At 38.3% G+C, this 14,770-nt stretch overlaps 1 protein-coding gene across 1 annotated transcript in view; it reads left to right on the forward strand.

Annotated features, from left to right (window-relative positions):
- Positions 1-14,770, forward strand: part of Hmcn1 (hemicentin 1) — a 449,244-nt gene that overhangs the window by 280,529 nt on the left and 153,945 nt on the right. Inside the window, exons 31-36 of the mRNA XM_050162915.1 lie at positions 899-1,177; positions 1,674-1,955; positions 3,577-3,685; positions 4,535-4,704; positions 6,004-6,158; positions 9,521-9,644. Of these exons, the coding sequence (XP_050018872.1) occupies positions 899-1,177; positions 1,674-1,955; positions 3,577-3,685; positions 4,535-4,704; positions 6,004-6,158; positions 9,521-9,644 (1,119 nt within the window). The remainder of the gene's footprint in view (positions 1-898; positions 1,178-1,673; positions 1,956-3,576; positions 3,686-4,534; positions 4,705-6,003; positions 6,159-9,520; positions 9,645-14,770) is intronic.

Here is a 14,770-nt window from a genome sequence, read left to right on the forward strand (position 1 = left end):
TCTGTTGTGGGAGTGGCGAGCATGAGATTGTGCCACATCTTGTTGTGTGGTTTTTTTTTTTTTTTTTTTTTTTACTCTTTTGGTTTTTATTATTTGGGAAGGATGGCACCACCCAGCTCCAAAATAAAACACACAGAGGCTTATTCTCAGTCATGAATGACCGGTCTTAGCTTGGCTTGTTTCTTGCCAGTTTTTCTTATCTTAAATTATCTTATTTTTTGCCTCTGGGCTTTTATCTTTCTCTATTTCTGTACACTTTTATTTCCTTCTTACTCTGTGACTGGCTGGGTGGCTGGGCAGCTGAGTGGTTGGCCCCTGATGTCCTCTTCTCCTTGTTCTCTTGCTTCTTCTGCCCTTCCTCTCAGATTTCTTCTATTTATACTCTCTACCTGACAGCCCCGCCTATTCTCTCTCCTGCCTCGCTCTTGGTCATTCAACACTTTATTAGCCCCATCAGGTATTTTAAACAGGCACATTTACACAGCTTCAAAGAGTTAAACAAATGCAGGGTAAACAAAAGTCACACACTGAAAGTAATATTCCCCAACAGCATCTGACACGTTTCTTCCTATGGCATGACTTTTGAACTTAATGTGCCTGTAAGTGCGGCTTTGGATCACCTTGTTTGTTGGTACTAACTTGCTTGGTTGCTCCAATATGATGTATCCCGTGAGCTGCTGAAACTGAACCTGTGACTTGACTGTTTACTGAAAGCTGAGACTGGAAAAGAAGGTTCTCGAGACTGTGTGGACCAGAGAGGGAAGTAATCATCTGTAGAGGACACAGGCTTTCTGTCATTAGTATGCATCGCTGTTAATCTAAGAATTTTAGTGACCATAGAGCATTTACTAGCGTGATGCAGATGCTAAGCTTGTGTTTGCTTTGAAATCTTTTGTAGTTCCACCGAGTATTAAAGGAGGGAATGTTACCACAGAAATATCTGCGTTGCTCAACAGCGTAGTTAAGCTGGAATGTGAGACCCGAGGGCTTCCAGTGCCGACCGTTACCTGGTATAAGGATGGCCAGGTAGTCATATCCAGCTCACAAACACTTTATATTGATAAAGGACAATTTCTTCACATTCCAAGAGCACAGGTCTCTGATTCAGCAACATATACATGCCATGCATCCAATGTCGCTGGAATGGCTGAAAAATCATTCCGTATTGACATCTATGGTAAGGATACACAGCTTATCTTACCTGAGTGCCTTTCTGGTGTGCTGACATCCAGAGTTCTTACTCATGAAAGCTGGGGGGGGGGGGCAGTTTCCACTGTATATAGATAAGAATATGAGAATTTGTTATAATTTGGAAAAGGTATTTACAAAAGTTAAACATAGTTCAGTCCTTAACCAGCTCTTCCTCCTTGGAACTTGGAGCTTCTAGAGTATTTTGTTTATAACAATAAAGTAAAGCAGTGGTTAGTGTTAAGATTGGTCTTTGATCTTCATCTTTTGTTAGCCTGATAGTCTAGAGCACCTCAGAATAATTAGAATAATTATAGATTGGTTGAACCAAGAAATTCTTCCCTCACCAACTTAGAGAGAAACAGGCATGTAAGAAATCCCTCTAGTTAAAGCATATGAGAGAAAGGTTCCCTTTTATTTACTTAAGATGTTCTTTTATGGCTCAGAAAAGAATTACCTGAAATATTACTATTTTTTCACCCTAGTTCCTCCAATAATTGAAGGTGACTTGGCCACACCCTCAAATAAGCAAGTTGTTATTGGTCAGTCATTGATCCTGGAGTGTAAAGCTGCTGGCAACCCTCCTCCTGTTCTCACGTGGTTAAAAGATGGTGTACCTGTGAAAGCCAGTGACAACATCCGCATAGAAGCGGGTGGGAAGGCACTTGAAATCTTGAGTGCTTTAGAAGTTGACCGGGGACAATATATATGTGTGGCTACCAGTGTGGCAGGAGAAAGGGAAATCAAATATGAAGTTGATGTCTTAGGTAAGTAAGGCTAGCACTGCCTGGATTGTCAGATTCACAGCATTGGATTGTTGAACACATTTCACAGTATGTAGTAATGTTGGAGGAGGCCATTTGTTGGTCCTGGCCGATGAGCTATCTTAGACCTGAAATAATCACACAGAAACTGTACAATTAAAACATTGCTTGGCCCATTAGCTCTAACTTCCTATTGTTTAACTCTTACATCTTAATTTAACCTACTTCCTGTAATTTGTGCATCACCATGAGGTCATGTTCTATCAGCAAAGTTTCAGCATGTCTGTCTCTGGTGGCTCCATGGCATCTCTCTATACCTAGCTCCTTCACAGTCAAAAAATTCAAAGAAAACACAATAATATAATCTCTGTGAATTTTCCATTTTTGTGTGACTTATTTACTCCTTTTAATCTATGACTATCTGTACTCTGTTTCTTTAAAGACTTTACCCCCTTTTTAAAAACCATTTACTTCTTTTCCAACTCTGTATACTCTTTTTCTTCTCTCTTCTAAGCCTACATGCATTTATCCAACACTGTGACCCATTTAGAGGTATTTTATGTCTGAATCTGTCCTACTGTGTATCTGTAATTCTTTACTATCCAGGAGCACTTCTTAAAATGCTAAGTGATTTTTAAAAACTTAAACTGTGCCATTATATACAGTATATACAGTAACACCTGCTTGCTCTGCCCAGCCCAGCATGGTGGAGCTGTTTGCTGCCTCTGAGAGTCATGCCCACAACTCCATTCTCAGGCACACAGCCAGTCCATGCTGTCATTATGCAAGCTGCAGCAGTCTGCTCACAAACCCAACTCAGATGCTCTGTGGCCGGGCCTCCTGTCTGAAAGAGTCAGAGTTCACACACGTTAGACGCCAATTTGTTGGAGTAGGCGGCTTGTTGGTTCCCAACTGCCCAGCTAGCTTAGACCCAAAATAATCACACAGAAACTGTATCAATTAAATCACTGCTTGTCCAGTTAGCTCTAGTTTCTTATTGGCTAACACATCCGAATTTAACCCATTTCTATTAATCTGAAAATGTCCATGTAGTAATAATGCAATCTAAGTTCAGGTGTGGTGGGCTTTTCCAATCTGTTCAAGTGGTGGGTTTTTCAATAGAGTCCCGCTATCTAAATCTAAATCTCATGCAGCTCTTCCATGGATTTTAATGGATGCACTTTGTTCTTTCAATGGCATGTTCATAACTTTATCAACTGCTGGCTTCAGGAGTCAGAGGTGTTCTTCTGTCATAAGCACTGTGGTGGACTACAGGGAATAGTCTCTAGACTTTGAGGAATCATCTTGCCACCTTGAGACTCTTTATTTGCAGCCAGAAGATTCTTAAATGTGTGTTATTTTGAAAATAAACAATATAAAATGTTTACATTAGCATAGCATCTATGGCACCATAGTGTGTGTCAGAGAAAATTCCCAGTGACTGGAGGACATTCATCATGGCAAGTTCTTAGTATAAAATGCACTGACAATTTCAAATCCCTTGATTATTAAATTCCCATGAAAAACATCAATTTTCTAAGTTACTACTGAGATGTCAGGATGGAATTATTCCTGCAAACACTTCTTTGCCTGCTACCTTCTGTCTATTTTTTTTTCTTTCTAGTACCACCAACTGTGGAAGGAGGAGATGAAACATCTTACTTGATTGTGATGGCAAATAACTTACTGGAGCTAGATTGCCAAGTCACAGGCTCTCCCCCACCAACTATCATGTAAGCGTTTTGGTATGTCTTCTAAATACCTCTCTCACTTTTTAATATAAATGTTTTGGAGTTGTCCTGGAGGATTTTGACATTGAGGAGTATCAGTACAAAATCATATTCCTCTTGGAAAATATGTAGTCTATATACAAGGCAGCTGATACTTGGTACTCAGAAAGCAAACATATTGGCACAATTGGAGAAAATCCTTTATATTTTTTTTTAGAAATTATCTTTTCAGACCGAAGATGTAGACTATTAAGCACTATTAATGTTAGACATCCCTGAGGCACTGATATGTGTAATAGGCTATTAAATTAAAAGAATAACAGAAATTTTATAGAGATGTGAAGGTTGGCATGATTATAGTCTTTTCTGGTTGGTCTCCCTCCTACATTGTTGAAGGAGCATTATTGAATATACAATTTTCATTTTCAACATGGTATGAGACATGTAAAATAGTTGGTTGACTACAATTCACACATTATAAGGTGATAGCCCACAAAACTATAAAACTCTGATCTTAATATTTGATTTGCAAACATTGGAAGCTCATTGCATTTTATTGGTTAGTATGATTTAAATTCTACAGTGAATAGTATCACTTGTCCCTTTCTGTAACCTAAACTTATTAGAAGGATAATGAACTCATTACAGAGTTTTGAGTGCCAGCTGTTTTCCAACTTCTCTGAGGGACCATGTTTCCTTTTTACTTCTCTTCTACATCCTGTTTCACAGAGTGATTGATTAGGATTAATTAGGAGATTAGTGAATGCATAGTAGAGAATAACACACAAATAACCTCTAGGAAATTGCTCATTTGCAATATGTATCTAGATTTCTCTTTGTCTTTCTCTGTAGGTGGCTAAAAGGTGGTCAGTTAATTGATGAAAGAGATGGATTCAAGATCTTACTAAATGGACGCAAACTTGTTGTTGCTCAGGCTCAAGTGTCAGACACAGGTCTTTACCAGTGTGTGGCAACGAACATTGCCGGGGACCACAGGAAGGAATTTGAAGTGACGGTTCACGGTATGTGAAGGAAGGGATGGTGTATTGCATTTTAAACTATTCTGGCTTTATTCATTGTCTAATTCAGAGAGGAGCAGAGAGAAGTCTTGAGTTGTGTAAAGTAGTGAGAAAAGGGCCACCGTAGTTAAAAAAAAAATGATTACAGATTTACATTATCTTCTGTTGCAGAGACTTACCCGAAGTATCATGTGAATAAGGTGATAGTGTTAGTGAGTGTGTTCTAGATGGTATCGAGGGTGAAGACGGAGCTAGACTATGACAGAAGAGGAAGGCAAAAGCTTCCAAGGGAATGGGTTATGTCAACCTTTAAGCATTTGACCCAAACAGGAGTGCCTATGAAGTGTGTTTTCCAGAAGCAATGCTTAGGGTATAATTGTGGGATCCAAGAACATAAGCACATTCACAGAACTGGCACATTAAGGTTATGACCACGAATCTAATGACAAGAGTACATCTCTGCCAGGACATTATATGTCCCACTTGCCAGCAGAACTTGAGAAGGAAGGGACTGGAACCAGAAACTGAAGAGCCATTTGGAGTGCCCAGGAACAGAATCTGTGAAAATCAACTGCATTCTTCCCTCTGTCTCTGTAGACTCTCTTTCAAAATTTGTTTTTCCATGTCCCATGATGGAATGCAGACAAATCTAGTTCAGTTTCGATTCCAGATTCTTGAGAGAGAATCTGGCAGCCCAGCTTCTATCACCTTATGACCCCAGGTCCAGTCAGCCTTACTAGGGACAAAGTCATGTGCATAAATACTGCTTGAATCTGGCACTAGTTTAATGAGGCCATTCCAGAGAAATGAATGGTAATTATCAACTGAGAAAATAAGCCAATGGGTTTGAGCCAAACATACATGTTAGGTTGCAGTAACCATATGGACATTTTGGCTATTCAAATAACTAAAAACTCAGAACTAAGAATGAGTGTTATCTAAAATGAGTAAAAATTATAGATTAAACACAAAATGAGGTTGTTTCCTTGTTTATGAAATACATTATTTTTCCTGATTTTATGGTTTCAGTTCCCTTAAACTTATTTAAAATATATTTTATTAATCCTTTGAGAATTTCATATATGCATACAATATAACTTGATCATACACACTCCCATTTCTCCTTCTACCTCCTCCTGGATCTACACCACATATGCATCCCAACTTTATGCTCAGAGTTTCTTTATATAACCCTGGAGTCCTTTCCTGCTCCCATTTAGAAATGGGTGCCTCACACATACTCTTAGGTCTGGGACATCTTTGATTGTGGTTTCATTCTGTCCCTCCCTTCTTTTTATCCAGTTCCTCCAACAATAAAATCCTCAGACCTTCCCGAGAAGACTGTGGTGAAATACAAGCCAGTCACCTTGCAATGCATAGCCAATGGTATTCCAAACCCATCCATTACATGGCTGAAGGATGACCAGCCTGTGAACACTGCCCAAGGAAACCTCAGAGTGAGTATAAGACCCTGAACCCAAATTAAGACATATGTAAGTCTTGCTAACTCTATCATCTTATTATTTCTTAAGTTTTGTTTTTCTTATAGGACAGATTTGGCAGAAATTTAACTAAAATGTATTTTCCTTATTTCCCAATGAAATTAAAAAAAAAACCCTGCTGATTTAGCTCCTAGTACAGGAGTTGGTGTATTTATTTTGATTTATGCCTTCAAAAATTGTTGTCTTATGAGTGACTAAGAATCATTTCTGTCTCACATGCTGACTGTGCCCTCTGGCATTTAATTATGTGCTAGAGAATTAGAATTAGAGTTAGGAACCTAGTAAACAGGTGAATAGATGATAGATTTCTAACCCGAGTAACCTGTGTACTTAAAAATCATAAATAGCCTGACCTGATGGTGTAGTTATTTTGGAGACTGAGGCAGGAGGATTGTAGTTCAGACTACCTTGACTACAGAGCAAGATTCAGCAAGTTTTAGCCTAATCTAGGCAAGTTAGTGATTTCGTACCTCAAAATAACAACATACAGAAAAGACTAGCGATGCATCTCAGTGATAGGGTGAAGTATATTATGCACAAGGCCCTGGTTTCCATCTCCAGTACCATTAAAACATATAGAATTAATGTATTTTTCTAGTAGGGTCAAGTTAATTGACAAGCAAATTGAATTTTGCTTGTATATTTTCAATATGTAATATGTCTTTAGTTCTTCCCCTAATAGAAATGGTCTAGATATCTGTTTGCTATTAGTTCTAAGATATGATCTCATACCTCTGTAAAAAAAAAAAAAAACCCTCAGTAAACAGACTTCAAATACAGTGCAGGTAAAGGATTCCTTATCTTGGAGAGAGAGATTTATCAGGTGGTCACATAAACGTAATTTAAAATTTAATGAGTATGTTAAAGATGGAATACAGAAACAGGACATGTGAGGAAAGCCTTTAAGAAGAGTTCTGAAGAATGAATAGGGTCAAGTAGGAAAGAAATAAGCAGTTCCGGGAGTGTGTGTACAGCAAACACGTTCTTTAGAGCATGTGTCCTCTCAGGGATCTGAAAGCAAGGCAGATGTCTGAGGACAAGAAGAAAAGCAGAGGGGTTATTGGCATGCAGAGGTGGAGAGGCAGTAATAAGCACTTTCACAATACTAATTATTTTATCTTTTCAAAAGGCAATTAGGGGATAAAAGAGTTTTAAGAGGCGTGCCATGACCAGGTTTACATTTAAATATAGTTGTGTACTATTTTACAATGAAGATACGTAGCATAATTCAGCACTTTCATAATTGTATAGACTTTACAGTACTCTTCCACAAACCTAGACGGACTAGATAGTGAGTGTCATCATTCTACATCGGCCGTCATTGGCCACATCACTACTATCTGGTACGTGACTGAAGTTACTTGCATCCTTTCTGAAAAACTAAGTTGGAGGACCAAGAGTAGATATGTAAAATCAGTTAGAACCAATATGAATTTCTATAGGAGACAGAGGTAGAAATTTGGTACTATACACTAGTTTCAGAAAGGAGGATATTTTGGTGCAATAGTCAAGTCATTGTAGATTGAAAGATCGTTTATTAAAGTTGATGGTTGGGTGTATAAGGAAAACTCCTGAGACTTTAAACTACATAATTATGTGGATGACACTGATCACCAGTGATATGGGACACTCTGGAAGAGCATAAGGGAAAGAAAGTACTGTGATTTTAATTTCAGGCTCTGGAGTTCACATCAGTTGGAGATACACTGGTAGAGATGGTGGGCATGTAACTAGGTTATTGCAAATTGCCACGGAGATCAACAGATTGATATGGCTAGAATTTTTGGCACACTGTTTATATTTAAAGTTTTGGGCACAAATAAGTTAACCCAAAGAGTAAAGAAGTAAAGGGTAAGATGAAAGAAGATCAAGCTAGTCCTGAGTATCAAGAAGTTGTGGCATCAAAAGCCAGGTGCTAAATTGTAGGGATGAAAATAAATGCATGATATGTTGCTTAGCATGTTTAGTGCAGTTTGACTGGAAAATAGGTTAGCTAGGAATTTACTCGAGACTGTGGAGAGATCATTTGGGGTCGAAATGTGGTGAACCTGGAGGCCTCTACTGAGTTCAGATTTCTTCCTGGGCAGAGTGGGGAGCCATGAGTGGGGTTTGAAAGGGTTTTGGGGGAAGGATCAAGTTTCCAATCCTAAATAAATTATTCTGGCAACAGTGTGTAAGATAGATTAACAACTGGGGAGGTTGGAGACACTGAAACATCAGTTAAGAAGCCATCATAATCCCACAGTGGTGGTGGAAGTGGAAAACGGGGGATCTGAGAGCATGGCTGTGCTGTAATTAATAGAAGTCAAAGTGGGTGCCAAAACCCCGATGCCTGGAAAAATCACGGGCGCCATTAAGCAAGACTGGGGAAATGCAATGGCTAGTCAATTTTAGGAATATGAGGGATCATTTACAAACTTAGTTCTGGATAGTTCCTGTGTTAACCTGTCCTAGGACCATGAATGTAGAGCTCAGGAGACCAGCAGGAGCTGAGGCTGTAAATTCAGGTTTGAATTTAGGGTTTTTTTTTTCCAAAGTTATGGGATTGGGTGGAAACTCCAGAGAGTTAAATTTCCTGTTTGTGTAGCAGAAAGTGGAAACAGGTTCTGTAATGTAATGTACTCCCAGGGAAGCCTGGGAGTAAAGGCTGTAGAATACTCTCTCTTTAACACCCTGTGAGCACAGACCATCAAGAGGGCAGGACACCCAATGCTGTGTATAGTAAGAGAGAGTATGCACTTAACTGCAGAGACTACTGGGCACTGTGACTGGATGTTATTGGTGACTTCAAAATAATCAGTGTTAAATAATGACTTTTTATTCACCCCGTTGCAACGCATTTAAGAGCAAAATAAGGAGAAAGCAAGAATTTATCGGCATTCCTATTATCCATATTTTATAACTTTTATAGTTTTACTGGCCCTTGTGACAATTTCATCAAAAAAGTTTGTTGCCTTAAAACCATTTATGAAGTGTTACATAAATGTGGTCATGGATTTTTTTTTCGGCGAGTTTAAATTTTCATCACATGCTTTATAGTCCAGTGTGAATATCTTTTATTCAATGGGGTTTTATGAATATACCAGCAGGCCAGCCTTAAGTTATTTTATTTTCTATCTTCAAATGAATAAGAATGCATTTTAAAATCAAATTAGCCTATTTTCTTATGTACAATGAAGTGATCTGGATCTCAAATATTGAGTTAACTGAGATATAAAACTACAATTAAACATTATACATTTAAAACAAACTTTTCTATCTCAGCAAATGTTTTTAAATCCAACCCAAATACTGCCATGCTCTCTGTTCCCAATTAGATACAGTCTTCTGGTAGAGTTCTCCAAATTTCCAAGGCTCTTTTGGAAGATGCTGGCAGATACACATGTGTGGCTACCAATGCAGCTGGAGAAGCCCAACAGCACACTCAATTGCATGTGCACGGTAAGAGTATCTTTATGGCTTTCACTTGCATGTGTGTGAGTGCATACAGGCGGGTGCACATATGTGTATGAACACACATATGCAGGCCACAGGTCAACTGCCATTGTCATTGCTGCTGTACCATCAATCTTATAGGGTTTTTTTTTTTTTAGTTTTGTGATTTTTTTTGAGAATTTAATACACTCACTGGTCTTACACTCACATCAATATTCCCCTCCTTCTCCTACCTCCAACTCCTCCCATGTCCTCTATTTAGTGGGGCTTTTATGTACCTCCTATTGCCATTTTCCTAAACTGCCTTGAAATTTGAGGTAGAATCTCTCACCTGGCCTGGTACTTACTGATTAGGCTAGCCTGGCTAGCCAACCAGCTCTAGAGATCTGCTGTCTCTGCCTCTCAAACAGTAGGATTATAAGCAGTCATTAGCATTCCCACTTTCATGACTCTCTTTAATTGGTTGTGAGGAAGCATAGAAGGGAAGGGAACTTAATTACAGGTATTTTTTTATAAATATCTTCGGTTTTCAAGTTACTAAACAGTATACTCAGATTTTTATGAGTGTATGCATGTGTGTGGTGCAAATAAATATATGCATGTTCACATGTTTAGAAGCATGTGTGTATGTCCACATGTGTGTAAGCATGTATGCCAGTCGTGCATATGTGGAAGCACAACATTGATGGCAGGTGTCATTCTCAATTGCTCACTACCTTACATGTTGAGATAGGGTCTCTTCCTGGATCGAGAACTCACTCTTTTAACTAGTCTGGATAGTCAGTTTGCCCTGTAAGGTCCCTGTTTGTCTTCTGCTCTGGGATGTCCACAGGCTGCCACATGCATGCAGCTTTTACATGGGTTCTACAAAGCCAAACTTGATTCCTCATCTTGCAAGGCAAATTCTTTACCCTCTGAGGCATCTCTCCATTCTCCATTGTTTTCTAAGTGATTCATAACACCTTTATTAATAACCCTCTACTGAAGATTTTATTGAAAAAGACAAAGATTCAGGGTCATGCCTTAACCTCGTCTATAATCTTACATGGTTTTTATTTGTGAATTGGGGGTACACTTGACTTGGGATCTTCTATGTGCTTTTGTAGAGTGTCTGGGTGGCTATGGAGCACATCACCAACATCACAGTTTTACTATAAACTTGGAAGACATAGACTTTGAAAAGAATGTGTGCGCTCTCCAGAGGTGTATCAGAGCAAAGTCTGGGCTTTTGCAAGACTCTGACATCTCCATATACACATTATTCACTTTGCTTTATTCATATGGTTCTTGTCCAACATTTTATTTCTTTAGATATTAATTATCCATGTATTCATTTCACATTTACTGAGGAATCCAGCCTAGAATAAGATCCCAGGACCTAACTTAATTCCAGGTACATAGTAGGCAGTTGAAAATTTTGACATATGAAAGAGTAAACTGAGTGATTATAAAAATGCCAATGGGTCATTGGATTCTTCTAATTCGCTTCTTTGCATATTTTCTTTTATTTTAATGAACCAGTTAAAATAATTTTTCCTTAAATGATTCTCATAAACCAATTTATTCTGTTCACAAACTAGGAACACCCAATATGAGCGTATTTGCACATAAAAATGTGTTCCTTAGCATTAGTTAATTAGAAGGACACTATTTGGGGTTGGCTCCTTGTCCTAGAGAGGCTGAGAACACACAGACACTGCTATCCCTCACTGCCTTTAATTTCCTCTGCTTCACACAGGTCTATCTGCCTCTGTCATCTGAGTGTTCCTTGACAGCTGTCTCCAGCAACTCCTCAAGTTTCCGCTTGCGTCTAAGAGTTGCCAAATTGTGTGTTTCCCGTAGTCTTTCCTTCCATCTTCCTTGCACATTAAAACTGTCGCTTCCTGCATCAGTCTCAGTTCTTCTCAAACAGTGTCTCTGATTCCACCCGTGTGGTCACCAGGATTTGGAGAAATAGTGAGTCAAACATTGAAGACTCTTATGATGCTGAAAACCAGAGTCCTGGAAAGAAATTAAACACTTCATCAAACAAAATAAAGCATAATGGTGCATATATGTAAAAAATAGTGAAAGCCATTATTAAGTACCTCGTGAAAAACATTTATTTAAAGTATAACAAAAAGCAACAAATGAAAAAAGTACATAAGGGAAAATCAAGTCTCTAGATGTAGGGTCTGAAGATGGTAACAAAATGTCAGCAGTCAGAAGACACAATTGGGTGCTCATCTACATGAAAAATCATCAAAGAGAAGGGAAGCAAGTGGAAAACATCTGAGTTCAGGTGTAAAGGAAGAAACAGAGCTTAGTCTTTGGGAGGACTTAGTGGAGATGGCCAAGTGAGATGGAAGAACACGATGCTATCTCCTTCACACAAGTCACAATGCAGAGGTAAGATCTAGTAAGAGCTTAAAACATCCCATCTGCTGTGGTACCCATTTGTCTGGATAACAGCTCATCTCCATGACAGGAGAATGATGATGAAGTGGGCTTGTAATAATTAACCTGGAGTAAGCTTTTGGCTACATGTTTGTGACTGGAATCTGGACAAAAGCTGTTTCCTCTTAGCGCTGAGGACAGCAATGTTCCATTGGAAGCCTGAGGCTCCAAACTCGAATCTGTCTTCTAATATGCATATGTTAATACTCCTGATAATAATAAGATATGTAAAAATATAAAAATTTCTAAGAAATTGATTAATTAAAGACTTTGAGTAGACCTCAAATGTTGAGAGGAGAATCTTGAAATGTGAAAAACTATGTAAAGTAGGTCTTGAAAGAAATTATTGAAAGATGCACGTATTGAAACAATTGCATATTATTTGGACTTGGGATCTACATGATTATTGTAAAAACAAATTTGACTTCATAAATGTATCAGTCACGGAAGTTAATGCACTAGGGATAAAGGAGAAAGGATACCCTTTCTACTTTTACTCTCTGGGTACCTTTAAAATACTTTATGTCCAACTCTGATCATAACCAATTTGAAGACGAATTGACAAAATACATGGAAAAGTAACCATTTAGTTTCATTCCATTATTAACTTATATAACAATAGTCACTTTCAGTTATGTTTTATTTAGTCAATCTTTATGGATGAGCATTGCATTCTGAAAGCGAACATTTATTACAGCTGTCACCTGAAATGTTCAATCTTCAATAGTCAGTATTCTAATTTCTCAATGCTGTCATTTCCCATACAAATAAAAATATCTTAGATAAGCCCATTCTTCTCCACCACTGTAAAAAAATTAACGAGTTGAAGTAAGTGTAGGGAGGATGCATGGGCTCTTGGACTCGATCACCAAGCTGTGACCATGAGAAGAGGAACATTCTCATGGAATTTTCCAGGGAGGGATTCTGCCTGTTATAAACAGCAGGAGCCCTCAGTAGGTGGTCTTTTTTTGATCATCAAAGTTTCATAATTCTGGAAGTTTTTGTTCTCGAGACCAAGCTATGAAGTTATATCTAAACCCCAAATATTTGCCAAGTGAGACAGATGTTTCTACAAACAAGTAGTTATTTGAAGTCTAATAATTCAAGCATCCATTTCATCTGCACATAATTACTTCCTATGAAAAAATGTCACCCAAGGTGATACACCCAGAGGACATAGAATGTTGTAGTCTAAAAGGATGGGCTTCAAATTTGGGTCTTGTACTGTCACTTGACATCTGTGAGACACTAAGCTTAGATGGGAATCTTTTTAAGGTTAAGAAACCTCATCTGTAAGGTAGGAGAGATAACAACAATAATACAGATTATCACAGGGGTTGTTTGAGGTTTAAGTAAAATACAAGACAGGAAAGTCTCAGCCTAGTGCCTGTCTCCCAGTCAGCATCTGTAAATGGTAGCTCGAGGACTGGTTTTGGCAAAACACATGTTTGGCTCCTGGCCCTTCTCACTGTACTCTTTGAACAAATATGCTACAGGCCTGCTGCCTTTCCCGTTGGCTGGGAATCCTCTCACGTCTGTATTAGTTGTCTCATAAAAACATTAGAAGGACTCCTTATTTTTATTTTATATTTTAAAAGTATTTGCTTGGCTAACATCTGCTAACACCCACTCAAACAAGGTTTCTCTATCATTTCTGTGTTTTGTTTAATAGCTCGTCTGTGGCCTAGTGGAGGTTTGGGAGTGTTCTAGGGAGCTGTTTTGTTTCTTTCTTCATAGCCAAGTTAAGGTCAGGATTCTACTGAACTATGTTTTCAGTGCAGATTAATTTATTTCCACTATTTTCAAACACTAGTGAATAAGGTAGATTAACTCTTGAAAGTCACTAACTCAGACATAACTAGGATTTGATAGGGTCTGTTTATGCCCCAAATGGCCACAAGATTAGACAGAGTTGAGCTCATGATGTTTCAAGAAGGTACTGTGGTTTTGACTTGATGTGCACATGCAGTGTTTGGAAGAAGAAAAAATGAAAAAGAGCAGTAAATTGAAAAACACTTACCCTCCCACCTAGAAAATTTTTATATATTATGATTGGCATGAAATGGCATCTCCTTATTGATGACATACACAGAGCGGTGGCCTCCTAAATCATTTAAATGCTACAAAGGAACCCATGTTTTCTATATTTTCTTTACCTTTATCTTCAATATTGGGTAAAGGTTTTCCTTATAGAAATTTACATATTTACTCAGGTGACAGTGATGTTACTGTCACCTGAGGTAATGAACCATCACAAACTTCTGTGGACAGGCTTATACTTTCTCATGGATATAATCAGACAAGATCAAGCGTGTTCAGAATGGTATGGCCCTAGACAAAAGACAATAATCCACTCAAAAATTTGGGGGATTTCCGATCCATTTGCTTCTTGTCAGCCTGGGGTGCTAACTACACGCAAAGAGCATACCTGGCTAGGAGCCTTTAGACTTCAGCATTCTGAGTGAGAGTGTGTGTGTGTGTGTGGTGTTTGTGTTTATGGTGTATACATGTATGTAAATACATGTGCAGGTCTTCACCTGTATGCATATGAGGTAGCCAGTGGTTGACTTTAGATGTCTTCTTTGTTTGTTTGTCTCCTTATTTTTGTTATGTATAGTAGGATAACAATGTCTCTAATTTTTAAGGATAATTTTTCTATTCTCAGTGCATGTTGGGATTCTGTTGAGAGATTATAT

Source organism: Alexandromys fortis, unplaced genomic scaffold (assembly GCF_014885135.2).
Source record: "Alexandromys fortis isolate MF-2015 unplaced genomic scaffold, M_Fortis_MF-2015_v1.1 scaffold_126, whole genome shotgun sequence".
NCBI lineage: Eukaryota > Metazoa > Chordata > Mammalia > Rodentia > Cricetidae > Alexandromys > Alexandromys fortis.